We start from the raw sequence: 14,732 nt of genomic DNA, 5'->3' as shown, positions 1-14,732 counted from the left end.
CAATGGATTGTTCGGTTTGGAACTGGTATAGGGACTGATGGAAAGAAGGGTTGCAGCCAGAGATGGGAACTTTAAGTGTGAGGCCTTTGGGGGTGATGCCAAATGTCAGACAAGCCTGAGAAAATAAAATATGGGAATGTAATCTGGCTAGGGCGAAGGCATGTTTGCGGAGGGAATGTAAATAAAACTTAATGGGGTCGTTGTGGAGGTGTTGTGAGGGTGACATGGTACTAGAAGGTGGAAAGTGGAACACGAGGCTGAAATGAAAATGAAAATAAATATAAAAATATATGGGGAGAGATAAAGGTAAAACTAGAAATCAAATGGAGATCTGGTGTGAAAAAAGGCGAAAAAGGGTTGGTTAGAGCTGGGCTATGTTGATCCTATGGTGAACTTGTGTAGGTAGATAATGATGTGCATAAAGGTTAGGTGGTTGTGTTGCCGCCAAAACACGTTAAAGGGTGGAGAAATACGGGAAAATTTCGAAAAAACTACGTGAGGATGTATTAAAAGGGTGGTTTGGTGGTGGCAGATTATGGAAATGAAGCTAAAAATTGTCTGATGAAGAAATAATGACGTTAAAACCTGTGGGAAGCGGCTAAAAATGATCGATGATGTGAGAAAAACGGAAATGGAAATAAAGCAAAAGATATTAAAACTGGCCGAAAAGGTTGTTTAATAGCTGAAAGGAACTGTTTGTGAACTGGAAACGGCGGATTTTATAGCAGCGGTAGTGTTGAAAGCGGAAAAAAATTTTTGGTTATGGTTTGGAAGTGGGTTACGTATTATTACGTATTATTGAGTATATCGGCGGGATAAAATTGTATACTGGATTACGGTAAAAAAGGAGAAGGTGAATAGAAAGTAAAACTGATGGCAAAAACAGAAGGAGGAAATAAGAAGACAGAAAAGACTACGAGATGTAACAGTGACAATAACAATAACAATAACAATAACAAACGTGATTGTTGGGTTCAAATTAATGATATGAATATAATAGAGGGAAACATTCCACGTGGGAAAAATATATTTAAAAAGAAAGATGATGAGACTTACCAAACAAAAGCGCTGGCAGGTCGATAGACACACAAACAAACAAAAACATACACACAAAAATCTAGCTTTCGCAACCAACGGTTGCCTCGTCAGGAAAGAGGGAAGGAGAAGGAAAGACAAAAGGATATGGGTTTTAAGGGAGAGGGTAAGGAGTCATTCCAATCCCGGGAGCGGAAAGACTTACCTTAGGGGGGAAAAAAGGACAGGTATACACTCGCACACACACACACACACACACACACACACACACATATCCATCCGCATATACACAGACACAAGCAGACATTTGTAAAGGCAAAGAGTTTGGGCAGAGATGTCAGTCGGGACGGAAGTACAGAGGCAAAGATGATGTTGAAAGACAGGTGAGGTATGAGTGGCGGCAGATTGAAATTAGAAATTAGCGGAGATTGAGGCCTGGTGGATAGCGAGAAGAGAGGATATGCTGAAGGGCAAGTTCCCATCTCCGGAGTTCAGACAGGTTGGTGTTAGTGGGAAGTATCCAGATAACCCGGACGGTGTAACACTGTGCCAAGATGTGCTGGCCGTGCACCAAGGCATGTTTAGCCACAGGGTGATCCTCATTACCAACAAACACTGTCTGCCTGTGTCCATTCATGCGAATGGACAGTTTGTTGCTGGTCATTCCCACATAGAACGCTTCACAGTGTAGGCAGGTCAGTTGGTAAATCACGTGGGTGCTTTCACACGTGGCTCTGCCTTTGATCGTGTACACTTCCCACTAACACCACTAACACCAACCTGTCTGAACTCCGGAGATGGGAACTTGCCCTTCAGCATATCCTCTCTTCTCGCTATCCACCAGGCCTCAATCTCCGCTAATTTCTAATTTCAATCTGCCGCCGCTCATACCTCACCTGTCTTTCAACATCATCTTTGCCTCTGTACTTCCGTCCCGACTGACATCTCTGCCCAAACTCTTTGCCTTTACAAATGTCTGCTTGTGTCTGTGTATATGCGGATGGATATGTGTGTGTGTGTGTGTGTGTGTGTGTGCGAGTGTATACCTGTCCTTTTTTCCCCCCTAAGGTAAGTCTTTCCGCTCCCGGGATTGGAATGACTCCTTACCCTCTCCCTTAAAACCCATATCCTTTTGTCTTTCCTTCTCCTTCCCTCTTTCCTGACGAGGCAACCGTTGGTTGCGAAAGCTAGTTTTTTGTGTGTATGTTTTTGTTTGTTTGTGCGTCTATCGACCTGCCAGCGCTTTTGTTTGGTAAGTCTCATCATCTTCCTTTTTAAATATATTTTTCCCACGTGGAATGTTTCCCTCTATTATATTCATATCATTAATTTGAACCCAACAATCACGTTTGTTATTGTTATTGTCACTGTTACATCTCATAGTCTTTTCTGTCTTCTTATTTCCTCCTTCTGTTTTTGCCATCAGTTTTACTTTCTATTCACCTTCTCCTTTTTTACCGTAATCCAGTATACAATTTTATCCCGCCGATATACTCAATAATACGTAATAATACGTAACCCACTTCCAAACCATAACCAAAAATTTTTTTCCGCTTTCAACACTACCGCTGCTATAAAATCCGCCGTTTCCAGTTCACAAACAGTTCCTTTCAGCTATTAAACAACCTTTTCGGCCAGTTTTAATATCTTTTGCTTTATTTCCATTTCCGTTTTTCTCACATCATCGATCATTTTTAGCCGCTTCCCACAGGTTTTAACGTCATTATTTCTTCATCAGACAATTTTTAGCTTCATTTCCATAATCTGCCACCACCAAACCACCCTTTTAATACATCCTCACGTAGTTTTTTCGAAATTTTCCCGTATTTCTCCACCCTTTAACGTGTTTTGGCGGCAACACAACCACCTAACCTTTATGCACATCATTATCTACCTACACAAGTTCACCATAGGATCAACATAGCCCAGCTCTAACCAACCCTTTTTCGCCTTTTTTCACACCAGATCTCCATTTGATTTCTAGTTTTACCTTTATCTCTCCCCATATATTTTTATATTTATTTTCATTTTCATTTCAGCCTCGTGTTCCACTTTCCACCTTCTAGTACCATGTCACCCTCACAACACCTCCACAACGACCCCATTAAGTTTTATTTACATTCCCTCCGCAAACATGCCTTCGCCCTAGCCAGATTACACTCCCATATTTTATTTTCTCAGGCTTGTCTGACATTTGGCATCACCCCCAAAGGCCTCACACTTAAAGTTCCCATCTCTGGCTGCAACCCTTCTTTCCATCAGTCCCTATACCAGTTCCAAACCGAACAATCCATTGCCCTCACCCACCTAATCCTTCACCTACACATCCACTCAGCCAAGCAACACTCCCATCAACTCCTGTCCCTAATAAAAGTCCTCAATCTTTCCTCTCCCACATCCACACCGGCTGTTCAGAGCATCCTCCTACAGGCCAACCGCAAATTAGAACAGCATGCCACCCTCCACCTTAAAAAACTATCCAATCTCCTGGTTTCCCACCTCCGGAAAGGCAACTCACTCACCCTTCACAACCATTCCAGCAAACCTCAACCTCCTCTCATTGCACACAAACCTAGTCTCTCCCATCTACTCAATCTCCCACTTCCAGCTCCACTCCCTCCAAAACCTCAAAATTCCAATCAACACAATCTGGAACCACAACACCCCAATTCAGTAGTTAACCTCTCCTCCAAACCTCTCTCCCAATCCGAAACCTCTGTCCTATCCAAAGGCCTCACCTCCAGCCCCACTCCCAGATTTAACCAAACAGCCCTTGTCAAAGATTTACTGTCATACACCCGTACTCTCTGCTGGAAATATCACTTTGCCACGAAGAAAAATGATCCTAATCCTACTCCTAATGATCCAACTCCCCAAGATACTATCCAAATTGAACCATGCCTGGAACAGTTCCGTCCTCCGTCACAGCGGGACCCACCTCCTCTTCCTCAAAATCACCCTCTCCTAACCTTCCAGGAATTTCTGACTTCCAGCCTCGCCTCTCAATCCTTCTTAAAAAACCTTAATCCTACTCCCAACATCACCACTGCTGAAGCCCAGGCTATCCGTGATCTGAAGGCTGACCAATCCATCGTCATTCTTCCGGCGGACAAGGGTTCCACGACTGTGGTACTTGATCGTCGGGAGTACGTGGCTGAGGGACTGTGTCAGCTTTCAGACAACACTACTTACAAAGTTTGCCATGGTAATCCCATTCCTGATGTCCAGGCGGAGCTTCAAGGAATCCTCAGAACCTTAGGCCCCCTACAAAACCTTTCACCTGACTCCATCAACCTCCTGACCCCACCAACACCCCGCACCCCTACCTTCTACCTTCTTCCCAAAATTCACAAACCCAATCATCCCGGCCGTCCCATTGTAGCTGGTTACCAAGCCCCCACAGAACGCATCTCTGCCTACGTAGATCAACACCTTCAACCCATTACATGCAGTCTCCCATCCTTCATCAAAGACACCAACCACTTTCTCGAATGCCTGGAATCCCTACCCAGTCTCTTACCCCCGGAAACCATCCTTGTAACCATTGATGCCACTTCCTTATACACAAATATTCCGCATGTCCAGGGCCTCGCTGCGATGGAGCACTTCCTTTCACGCCGATCACCTGCCGCCCTACCTAAAACCTCTTTCCTCATTACCTTAGCCAGCTTCATCCTGACCCACAACTTCTTCACTTTTGAAGGCCAGACATACCAACAATTAAAGGGAACAGCCATGGGTACCAGGATGGCCCCCTCGTACGCCAACCTATTCATGGGTCGCTTAGAGGAAGCCTTCTTGGTTACCCAGGCCTGCCAACCCAAAGTTTGGTACAGATTTATTGATGACATTTTCATGATCTGGACTCACAGTGAAGAAGAACTCCAGAATTTCCTCTCCAACCTCAACTCCTTTGGTTCCATCAGATTCACCTGGTCCTACTCTAAATCCCATGCCACTTTCCTTGACGTTGACCTCCACCTGTCCAATGGCCAGCTTCACACGTCCGTCCACATCAAACCCACCAACAAGCAACAGTACCTCCATTATGACAGCTGCCACCCATTCCACATCAAACGGTCCCTTCCCTACAGCCTAGGTCTTCGTGGCAAACGAATCTGCTCCAGTCCGGAATCCTTGAATCATTACACCAACAACCTGAAAACAGCTTTTGCATCCCGTAACTACCCTCCCGACCTGGTACAGAAGCAAATAACCAGAGCCACTTCCTCATCTCCTCAAACCCGGAACCTTCCACAGAAGAACCCCAAAAGTGCCCCACTTGTGACAGGATACTTTCCGGGACTGGATCAGATTCTGAATGTGACTCTCCAGCAGGGATACGACTTCCTCAAATCCTGCCCTGAAATGAGATCCATCCTTCATGAAATCCTCCCCACTCCACCAAGAGTGTCTTTCCGCCGTCCACCTAACCTTCGTAACCTCTTAGTTCATCCCCATGAAATCCCCAAACCACCTTCCCTACCCTCTGGCTCCTACCCCTGTAACCGCCCCCGGTGTAAAACCTGTCCCATGCACCCTCCCACCACCACCTATTCCAGTCCTGTAACCCGGAAGGTGTACACGATCAAAGGCAGAGCCACGTGTGAAAGCACCCACGTGATTTACCAACTGACCTGCCTACACTGTGAAGCGTTCTATGTGGGAATGACCAGCAACAAACTGTCCATTCGCATGAATGGACACAGGCAGACAGTGTTTGTTGGTAATGAGGATCACCCTGTGGCTAAACATGCCTTGGTGCACGGCCAGCACATCTTGGCACAGTGTTACACCGTCCGGGTTATCTGGATACTTCCCACTAACACCAACCTGTCTGAACTCCGGAGATGGGAACTTGCCCTTCAGCATATCCTCTCTTCTCGCTATCCACCAGGCCTCAATCTCCGCTAATTTCTAATTTCAATCTGCCGCCGCTCATACCTCACCTGTCTTTCAACATCATCTTTGCCTCTGTACTTCCGTCCCGACTGACATCTCTGCCCAAACTCTTTGCCTTTACAAATGTCTGCTTGTGTGTGTGTATATGCGGATGGATATGTGTGTGTGTGTGTGTGTGTGTGCGAGTGTATACCTGTCCTTTTTTCCCCCTAAGGTAAGTCTTTCCGCTCCCGGGATTGGAATGACTCCTTACCCTCTCCCTTAAAACCCATATCCTTTTGTCTTTCCTTCTCCTTCCCTCTTTCCTGACGAGGCAACCGTTGGTTGCGAAAGCTAGATTTTTGTGTGTATGTTTTTGTTTGTTTGTGTGTCTATCGACCTGCCAGCGCTTTTGTTTGGTAAGTCTCATCATCTTTCTTTTTAAATATGTTAAATAATTTAGTTAGATGTGAATGTGTTGAGGTGAACTACTTTAGCCAGAAATTTGCTATTTTATCTTTTCCAGGGGCTTTCCAATTGTGAGTAGAATTAATTGCTTGGGTGACTTCGTGTTGCAAAATTATCACTTCAGGCATTTGTGGTATCATCTTGTATGTGTCTGTTTCTGCTTGTATCCACCGTGCATGCCTGTTATGTTGTACCAGGTTTGACCATATGTTGCTCCAGAAGTGTTCCATGTCTGTTATGTTTGGTGGATTGTCTATTTTAATGTGTGTGTTATCTATTGTCTGGTAAAATTTCTTTTGGTTTGTGTTGAATGTTTGGTTTTGTTTCCTTCTATTTTCACATTTTTTGTATCTTCTAAGTCGTTTGGCCAATGCTTGTAATTTCTGCTTCTTTTCATCTAATTGCTCTATCGCTTCTTGTTGTGAGATTTTACCTAACCTTTCTCGTTTTTTTTTCTGACATTTCATTTTTTTTAAATTGTGTTAGCTGTCCGATGTCTTTTCTCAGTTTTTCTATTCTGATCTGTAGCCTGTGTTGCCAAGCTGGTTTTGTGGGTTTCTTCTGTGTGTTGGTTGGTTCTGATCTCTGCCTAGTGTGTATATTTAGTGTCGTGAGTGCTCCTATATAAACCAGTAGTTGTAACTCTTCCATAGTTGTTTTCATTTATTTTGTTGTGTATGATTGTGTTGATAGTTTTTATTGTTGTTTCGACTTGTGGGTTATTTGGCGGTCTATGCAAGAATGGTCTAATGTCTGTATTTGTGTCTTTGTGTTCTATATATGTCAGCTGAAATTTATCTTCTATATCTAACATGTGTGTCACTTCGTGTTCTATTTGTGCTTGTTCTGGTGGCTGTCTGAAGATTTTGTTTTCCTCTGATTGTTTAAAATTGATGCGTGTTGTCCTTTGTTTGCTCTGGGATGTTTGAGTCCATTACTGTATTTTCTTCTTCTTCTGATTGCACATTATTTTGTTCCAGTATTTGTTGTACTTGTTGTTTGATGTTTTCTAATTCTGACTGGGGTATCCTGTTATTTTTTATTATTACATGGATGTGATCAGCTAGTCGTTGTTCTGTTAAAAATTTTAATTCTGGGTATCTGGTAATAAATGTTGTGTATACTTGTGATCTGTATCCAGTTGTGTTGGTTCCTAGGTTTGTTGCTTCGTAATAACAGAACATGAGGTGTCGGTTAACTTCATCTGACCATCTCATCCTCTGTCTTTGTTTTCCTTCTAGGGTGGTTGCAGGAAGCATATCTTGCAAAACACCTCTATTTGGATTTAAATAATTTTCCAGTTGGCTAGCAGTGTCGTTACCATTGTGGGCGGGCATAGGGTTCAAGCGTCGTCCCCGACCATGACGGCGCTTGTCCGAGGCTTCTTTAGTTCTGTCCTGAACCAACTAATCACACTAAAAGGGGGGTTAGCCCTATTAGTGGTTTGTTCTTTTCGTCGCCTTTTTCAACTGGCAGAACATACCGGAGGCCTATTCTTTTCCCGGGCCTCCACAGGATATTATTATTATTATTATTATTATTATTATTATTATTATTATTATTATTTATTATTATTATTATTATTATTATTATTTGAGGTGTTAATGACAGAACTGCAATATCCAAATTGTGCCCCCAATCTTTCTTTGATTGCAGTTGCATGAAACCATGGTATCACTGATGAACAGAGATTCTACTTTACAAGAGACATTGGACTTTGGTACAGCATATAATGACTTGTTCTATATACTGGATCTTGTGGCGCAAAAGAGGATGGCAAGACATGTGACACTAAGTTTACCTGAAATGTCTATCCTCGCAGGTAAGAAATGGTAACTTGGAAAAACATTGCAAATAATGATTGGTCTTTAGATTTATGTGCCAGAACTTTGTAAGAACTGTGTTCACGATGGTCTGGCTGAATTAATTTCTGCAAAATGCTGCATTTTTAATAAAATAGAACAAAGTGACACCTGTAAAATCATTAGGATGATGAAACTTTGATATGGCTTATGAAACAAAAATAATTTTCAGACGATCCTCGTTTAGAGCATCTCATTGGCATGCACTCAGATGAAACACGTGAATCTGAAAGTTCCAACAAATTCTCAAATACCTGTGAGTGGAATCAACATATGGATGCTTTACTGTCTAATAATGATCAACTGGTTCAATCATTAAGAGACCTCATTGCTGTATGGTGAGTTCCAGCAAATGTATGTTTCTATATTTCAATTGATGTCCAGTGTATAATCTTGATTTAAATAATTGAAAGAACAAAATTCATATCTTCGTGGACTGACTGACTACTATGTTACAGAATATAAAAACTGTAACATACATATTTAGAAGTATTTATTGCAGTGTCATGGTGTAATGTCAGTTTGAAACAGCAAGGTGTGAGGAAGGGACCTCCAGGAGTACGTACATCCTATTTGTTCTACACAAGTATCACACATTATTACTCTTGCGTTTTGTTTTGGAAGTTTTGATTCGAATTCCTTTGTTCACCAGTTCGTTGTTTTCATTTCTATGAGAGGTATATGTGGCATCTTGAGTGCTCTCACTGTTCATCTCATTTACTTGTGATTGGAGTATATTCTTACAACATGACTCGTATTCTATAACCAATGTATAGTATGACAGTTTCCAAGACTACAGGAAGAGAACACACACATAATCATTAAACCGTCCAGTAGAGCTCAGATGCTACTTACGGTTGCCACACCAGGGAAGCCCCCCTGCGGGTCCGGGGATTAGAATAGGCCCGAGGTATTCCTGCCTGTCATAAGAGGCGACTAAAAGGAGTCCATCCCCCTCACGGGGGTAGTTAGCGCCTGCGTCCGGAGACGGACGGTTCCACGACCTATAATCATGGTCTTCTTGGTTTTTCACTTCTCGTTTCTTCCTTCCTTTTGTTGGTTCCTTTCTTTGCTCTTCTCCACCTCACTGTCTTCCTTACTCTTTCCCTTGACTTCTCCTTGCCTTCTCATTGCCTTTTTTTCTCCTTGCCTTCTCATTGCCTTTTTTTTCTCCTTGCCTTCTCATTGCCTTTTTTTTCTCCTTGCCTTCTCATTGCCTTTTTCTCCTTGCCTTCTCATTGCCTTTTTCTCCTTGCCTTCTCATTGCCTTTTTCTCCTTGCCTTCTCATTGCCTTTTTTCTTCTTGCCTTCTCATTGCCTTTTTTTTTCTCCTTGCCTTCTCATTGCCTTTTTTTTTCTCCTTGCCTTCTCATTGCCTTTTTTTTTTCTCCTTGCCTTCTCATTGCCTTTTTTTTTTCTCCTTGCCTTCTCATTGCCTTTTTTTTTTCTCCTTGCCTTCTCATTGCCTTTTTTTTTTCTCCTTGCCTTCTCATTGCCTTTTTTTTTTCTCCTTGCCTTCTCATTGCCATTTTTTTTTCTCCTTGCCTTCTCATTGCCTTTTTTTTTTCTCCTTGCCTTCTCATTGCCTTTTTTTTTTTCTCCTTGCCTTCTCATTGCCTTTTTTTTTTTCTCCTTGCCTTCTCATTGCCTTTTTTTTTTTTTCTCCTTGCCTTCTCATTGCCTTTTTTTTTTTTCTCCTTGCCTTCTCGTTGCCTTTTTTTTTTTTTTCTCCTTGCCTTCTCATTGCCTTTTTTTTCTCCTTGCCTTCTCATTGCCTTCTTCTCCTTGCCTTCTCTGGTCTCCGCCTTGGCGTTTGAGACAGTCTGTCCTCTTTCTCCCTCTCTCTCTTCTTTTTCCTCTTCTTCCTTCCTCCCTGTGCGTGGCTGAAGGCCGACCCACGCGTTCACACGCGTAGCTGGTGACGGGGTAACGCGTAAGTCCCCGCCCTGGGTAGACATGTAAGACACGCGCGTACCCCCTGGTAAAGGCCAGGCCCGGGGAGGGGTGATTGCCTGATCTGATACCTTCTGACCATGCCGATTGGTCCCTCCGTCTGTTTCTCGGGAGGTGTGACCTGAGGTGTAAACATTCACCTAAGGCGGGAGTGCCCTCTGAGAGGGTCCCCACAAGGAAGGAGCGCGCCATCGGAGACGCTGGCAATCATGGGGGATTCCTCCGCAATGGATTCTACTCCATCTCTCTCGATTTCGACCCAAAAATGGAAACGTGACCAGCCAACAGTGACAAAAGTACTACCGCCTGTCCCACAGTTCCTCGTAGTTTCTCGATCTGAGGACGGAAAGGATTTTTCCTGTCAACCCTTTCGTTATTCAGAAGGGCGTAGATGCCATAGCCGGATCTGTCAAATCTTGTACCAGGTTGCGTAACGGCACCTTATTACTAGAAACTGAGAGTGCCTTTCAGGCACAAAAACTGCTTCGGGCCACCCTCCTGTACACGTTCCCTGTCCGGGTGGAGGCCCACCGAACTTTGAATTCGTCTCGTGGTGTAGTCTATACTAGCTCCCTCAACGGATTGACTGACGAGGAGCTTCAATCTTTCCTCGCTGAGCAGGGCGTGACGGCTGTCCATCGGGTCATGAAAAAGGTCAACAATGACCTTGTACCGACCCGGACACTTTTCTTGACCTTCGATAGTGTTAAGCTGCCATCGCGCATCAAGGCGGGCTATGAGGTTATTTCTGTTCGCCCCTATGTCCCGACACCTACGCGCTGCTACCAGTGTCAGCGTTTCAATCACACTCGACAGTCTTGTTCCAATGCGGCTAAATGTGTCACTTGTGGCAGGGATGCCCATGAGGGTGACTGTCCACCTCAGTCTCCTCGTTGTGTGAACTGTCAGGGTGACCATGCCGCATCCTCCTGCGACTGTCCTGTCTATAAGGAAGAACGCTGTATCCAAGAAATTCGGGTCAAAGAGAAAGTGTCCACCTCGGCTGCTCGCAAGCTATTGGCTAGTAGGAAGCCCGCGCTGCTCCCAGCGGGGAAATACAGTACTGTCCTCGCCTCTCCTCGGACTACCAGGGAGGTAGCAACCCAGACATGCGATCTGACCTTCAGCACCACGGTCGTCCGTTCGGCCAGTGCTAAGATCGCGCGGTCGACGTCTCCTCTTCCTCCCATCACCCCACAGACACCAGCCCCTTCATCAGCTTCTGCTAAGACGAAGACCCCGAAGTCAGACGCACGGGCCTTCAAGAAGGAACCATCCCGTGCAGACTTCCTCCGTACCTCGACCTCCCAGCCTTCGACCGGTACTTCCACCAAACGTCCTTCCAAAAAGGCTCATAGGAAGCACAGTTCTCCTTCTCCGCCTCGGCGCATTTCTTCTCCTGCGCCACCCAGCGGTTGCCGCCCCAGGCCGTCATCCGTTTCGCCTGGCCGCACCGCTGGTAGCCGTACATCTGGCCGTTCACCGGCGGAGGAAGCTCCCCCTCCCGGCCATCCTCCCGAGATGGCCGATGACCCTATAGACCCCATGGACGATGACTGTCCGCCTACTGATAGCGGCGGCAGTGCTCGCTCGAAGCCAGGCCCTCAGCAGCCTTCAAGGTGACCCCTTCTCTCATCTTCCTTTTCTTACGATGGCACTTATTCACTGGAATATTCGCAGCATTCGCTCCAACCGAGAGGACTTGAAGTTGCTGCTCCGCTTGCACCGTCTGCTCGTCGTAGCCCTCCAGGAAACGAAGCTACGCCCATGCGATCAAATTGCCTTGGCACACTACACCTCTGTGCGTTTTGACCTACCCCTGTGGTAGGTGTCCCAGCTCATGGAGGGGTTATGTTGCTGGTCCGGGATGATATTTACTACGATCCCATCACGTTGCACACCGGCCTGCAGGCAGTTGCCATCCGCATTACTCTCCCCATTTTTACGTTTGCCTTTTGTACCGTTTACACTCCATCGTCATCTGCCGTTACCAGGGCAGACATGATGCAACTTATTGCTCAGCTACCTGCACCATTTTTGTTAACTGGAGACTTCAATGCCCACCATCCCCTTTGGGGCTCTCCAGCATCCTGCCCAAGGGGCTCCTTGTTAGCAGACCTTTTCAACCAGCTCAATCTTGTCTGCCTCAATACTGGCGCCCCGACTTTTCTTTCGGACACATCTCACACCTATTCCCATTTAGACCTCTCTATATGTACTCCCCAACTTGCACACCGGTTTGAGTGGTATGCACTTGCTGATACGTATTAGAGCGACCACTTCCCGTGTGTTGTCCATCTCCTGCAGCATACTCCCTCTCCGTGCTCCTCTAGTTGGACCATCTCCAAGGCAGACTGGGGGCTCTTCTCTTCCAGGGCGACCTTTCAGGATCAAACCTTCACAAGCTGTGATCGTCAGGTCGCACACCTCACGGAAGTCATTCTCGCTGCTGCTGAATATTCCATCCCTCACCCTACTTCTTCTCCACGTCGCGTACCGGTCCCCTGGTGGACCGCAGCATGTAGAGACGCTTTACGTGCTCGTCGACGTGCTTTACGCACCTTTAAACGCCACCCTACAGTGGCGAATTGTATTAATTATCAACGATTACGTGCTCAGTGTAGTCGTATTATTAAAGAAAGCAAGAAAGCCAGCTGGGCTGCTTTCACAAGCACCTTCAACAGTTTTACTCCTTCTTCTGTTGTCTGGGGTAGCCTGCGCCGGCTCTCTGGCACTAAGGTCCACTCCCCAGTTTCTGGCTTGAAGGTCGCGAATGACGTCCTTGTGGCCCCTGAGGCTGTCTCCAATGCCTTCGGCCGCTTTTTCGCAGAGGTTTCGAGCTCCGCTCATTACCACCCTGCCTTCCTCCCCGCAAACAGGCAGAGGAGGCTAGGCCACCTGACTTCCGCTCCTCGAATTGTGAAAGTTATAATGCCCCATTCACCATGCGGGAACTCGAAACCGCACTTGGCCGATCACGGTCCTCCGCTCCAGGGCCTGATTCTATTCATATTCAGATGCTGAAGAACCTTTCTCCTGCGGGTAAAGGTTTTCTTCTTCGTACATACAATCGCATCTGGATTGAGGGCCATGTTCCCGCATGCTGGTGGGAGTCTATTGTTGTCCCGATTCCTAAGCCGGGGAAGAACAAGCACTTGCCTTCCAGTTATCGACCTATCTCGCTTACTAGCTGTGTCTGTAAAGTGATGGAGCGAATGGTTAACTCTCGATTGGTTTGGCTGCTCGAGTCTCGACGCCTACTTACCAATGTACAAGGTGGATTTCGTAGGCGCCGCTCTGCTGTTGACCATCTGGTTATGTTGTCGACCTTCATTATGAATAACTTCTTGCGGAATCACCCGACTGCGGCTGTGTTCTTTGATTTGGAGAAGGCTTACGACACCTGTTGGAGGGCGGGCATTCTCCGCACCATGCATACATGGGGCCTTCGCAGTCGCCTCACTCTTTTTATTCGTTACTTTTTAATGGATCGACAGTTCAGGGTACATGTGGGTTCTGTCCTGTCCGACACCTTTCGCCAGGAGAATGGGGTGCCACAGGGCTCAGTTATGAGCGTCGCTCTCTTCGCCATCACGATCAATCCAATAATGGATTGCCTCCCAGCTGATGTATCAGGCTCCCTTTTCGTGGACGATTTTACCATCTATTGCAGTGCGCAGTGTACACGTGTCCTGGAGCGCTGTCTTCAGCGTTCTCTTGACAGTCTTTACTCCTGGAGTGTCGCCAATGGCTTCCATTTTTCTGCCGAGAAGACGGTCTGTATTAACTTCTGGCGCTACAAAGAGTTTCTCCCACCGTCCTTACGACTCGGTCCCGTTGCTCTCCCAATCGTGGAGACAACCAAATTTTTAGGCCTTACATTTGACAGGAAACTTAGCTGGTCTCCACATGTCATATTTGGCCGCCCGTTGTACCCGTTCTTTAAATGTCCTCAGTGTTCTCAGTGGTCTGTCGTGGGGAGCGGATAGAACCGTCCTACTTCGTCTCTATCGGTCGATCGTCCGCTCCAAGCTGGATTATGGGAGCTTCGTATACTCCTCTGCACGGCCATCCATCTTACGCCGCCTCAACTCCATACAACATCGGGGTTTACGACTTGCGATCGGAGCATTTTATACCAGTCCCGTAGAGAGTCTTCATGCTGACGCTGGCGAATTGCCACTCACCTACCGGCGCGATATACTGCTTTGTCGGTATGCCTGTCGGCTACTGTCAATGCCCGACCATCCGTCTTATCGTTCCTTTTTTGACGACTCTCTCGACCGTCAATACGGGTTGTATGTCTCTGCCCTGCTACCCCCCTGGAGTTCGCTTTCGTCGCCTCCTTCAACACCTTAATTTTTCACTCCCTGCAACCTTTCGAGTGGGCGAGAGCCACACGCCACCTTGGCTCCAGGCTCAGGTCCGCGTTCACCTTGACCTCCGCTCGCTCCCAAAAGAGGTCACCCCCGGTTCGGTCTACCACTCCCGTTTTTTGGAACTTTGTTCGAAGTTCATCAACATGACTTTCAT

General features: G+C 46.1%; 1 protein-coding gene across 2 annotated transcripts in view; it reads left to right on the top strand.

The window, feature by feature from the left end:
* Positions 1-14,732, top strand: part of LOC126109578 (disks large homolog 5-like) — a 721,341-nt gene that overhangs the window by 701,333 nt on the left and 5,276 nt on the right. For both annotated transcript variants that reach the window (XM_049914610.1, XM_049914609.1), the window contains exons 8-9: positions 8,041-8,206; positions 8,419-8,584. In XM_049914610.1, the coding sequence (XP_049770567.1) occupies positions 8,041-8,206; positions 8,419-8,584 (332 nt within the window). The remainder of the gene's footprint in view (positions 1-8,040; positions 8,207-8,418; positions 8,585-14,732) is intronic.

The sequence above is a fragment of the Schistocerca cancellata genome, chromosome 12, assembly GCF_023864275.1.
Source record: "Schistocerca cancellata isolate TAMUIC-IGC-003103 chromosome 12, iqSchCanc2.1, whole genome shotgun sequence".
Taxonomy (NCBI): domain Eukaryota; kingdom Metazoa; phylum Arthropoda; class Insecta; order Orthoptera; family Acrididae; genus Schistocerca; species Schistocerca cancellata.
The sequence above is the reverse complement of the archived record's forward strand: the minus strand, read 5'-3'. Positions and strand labels throughout refer to the sequence as shown.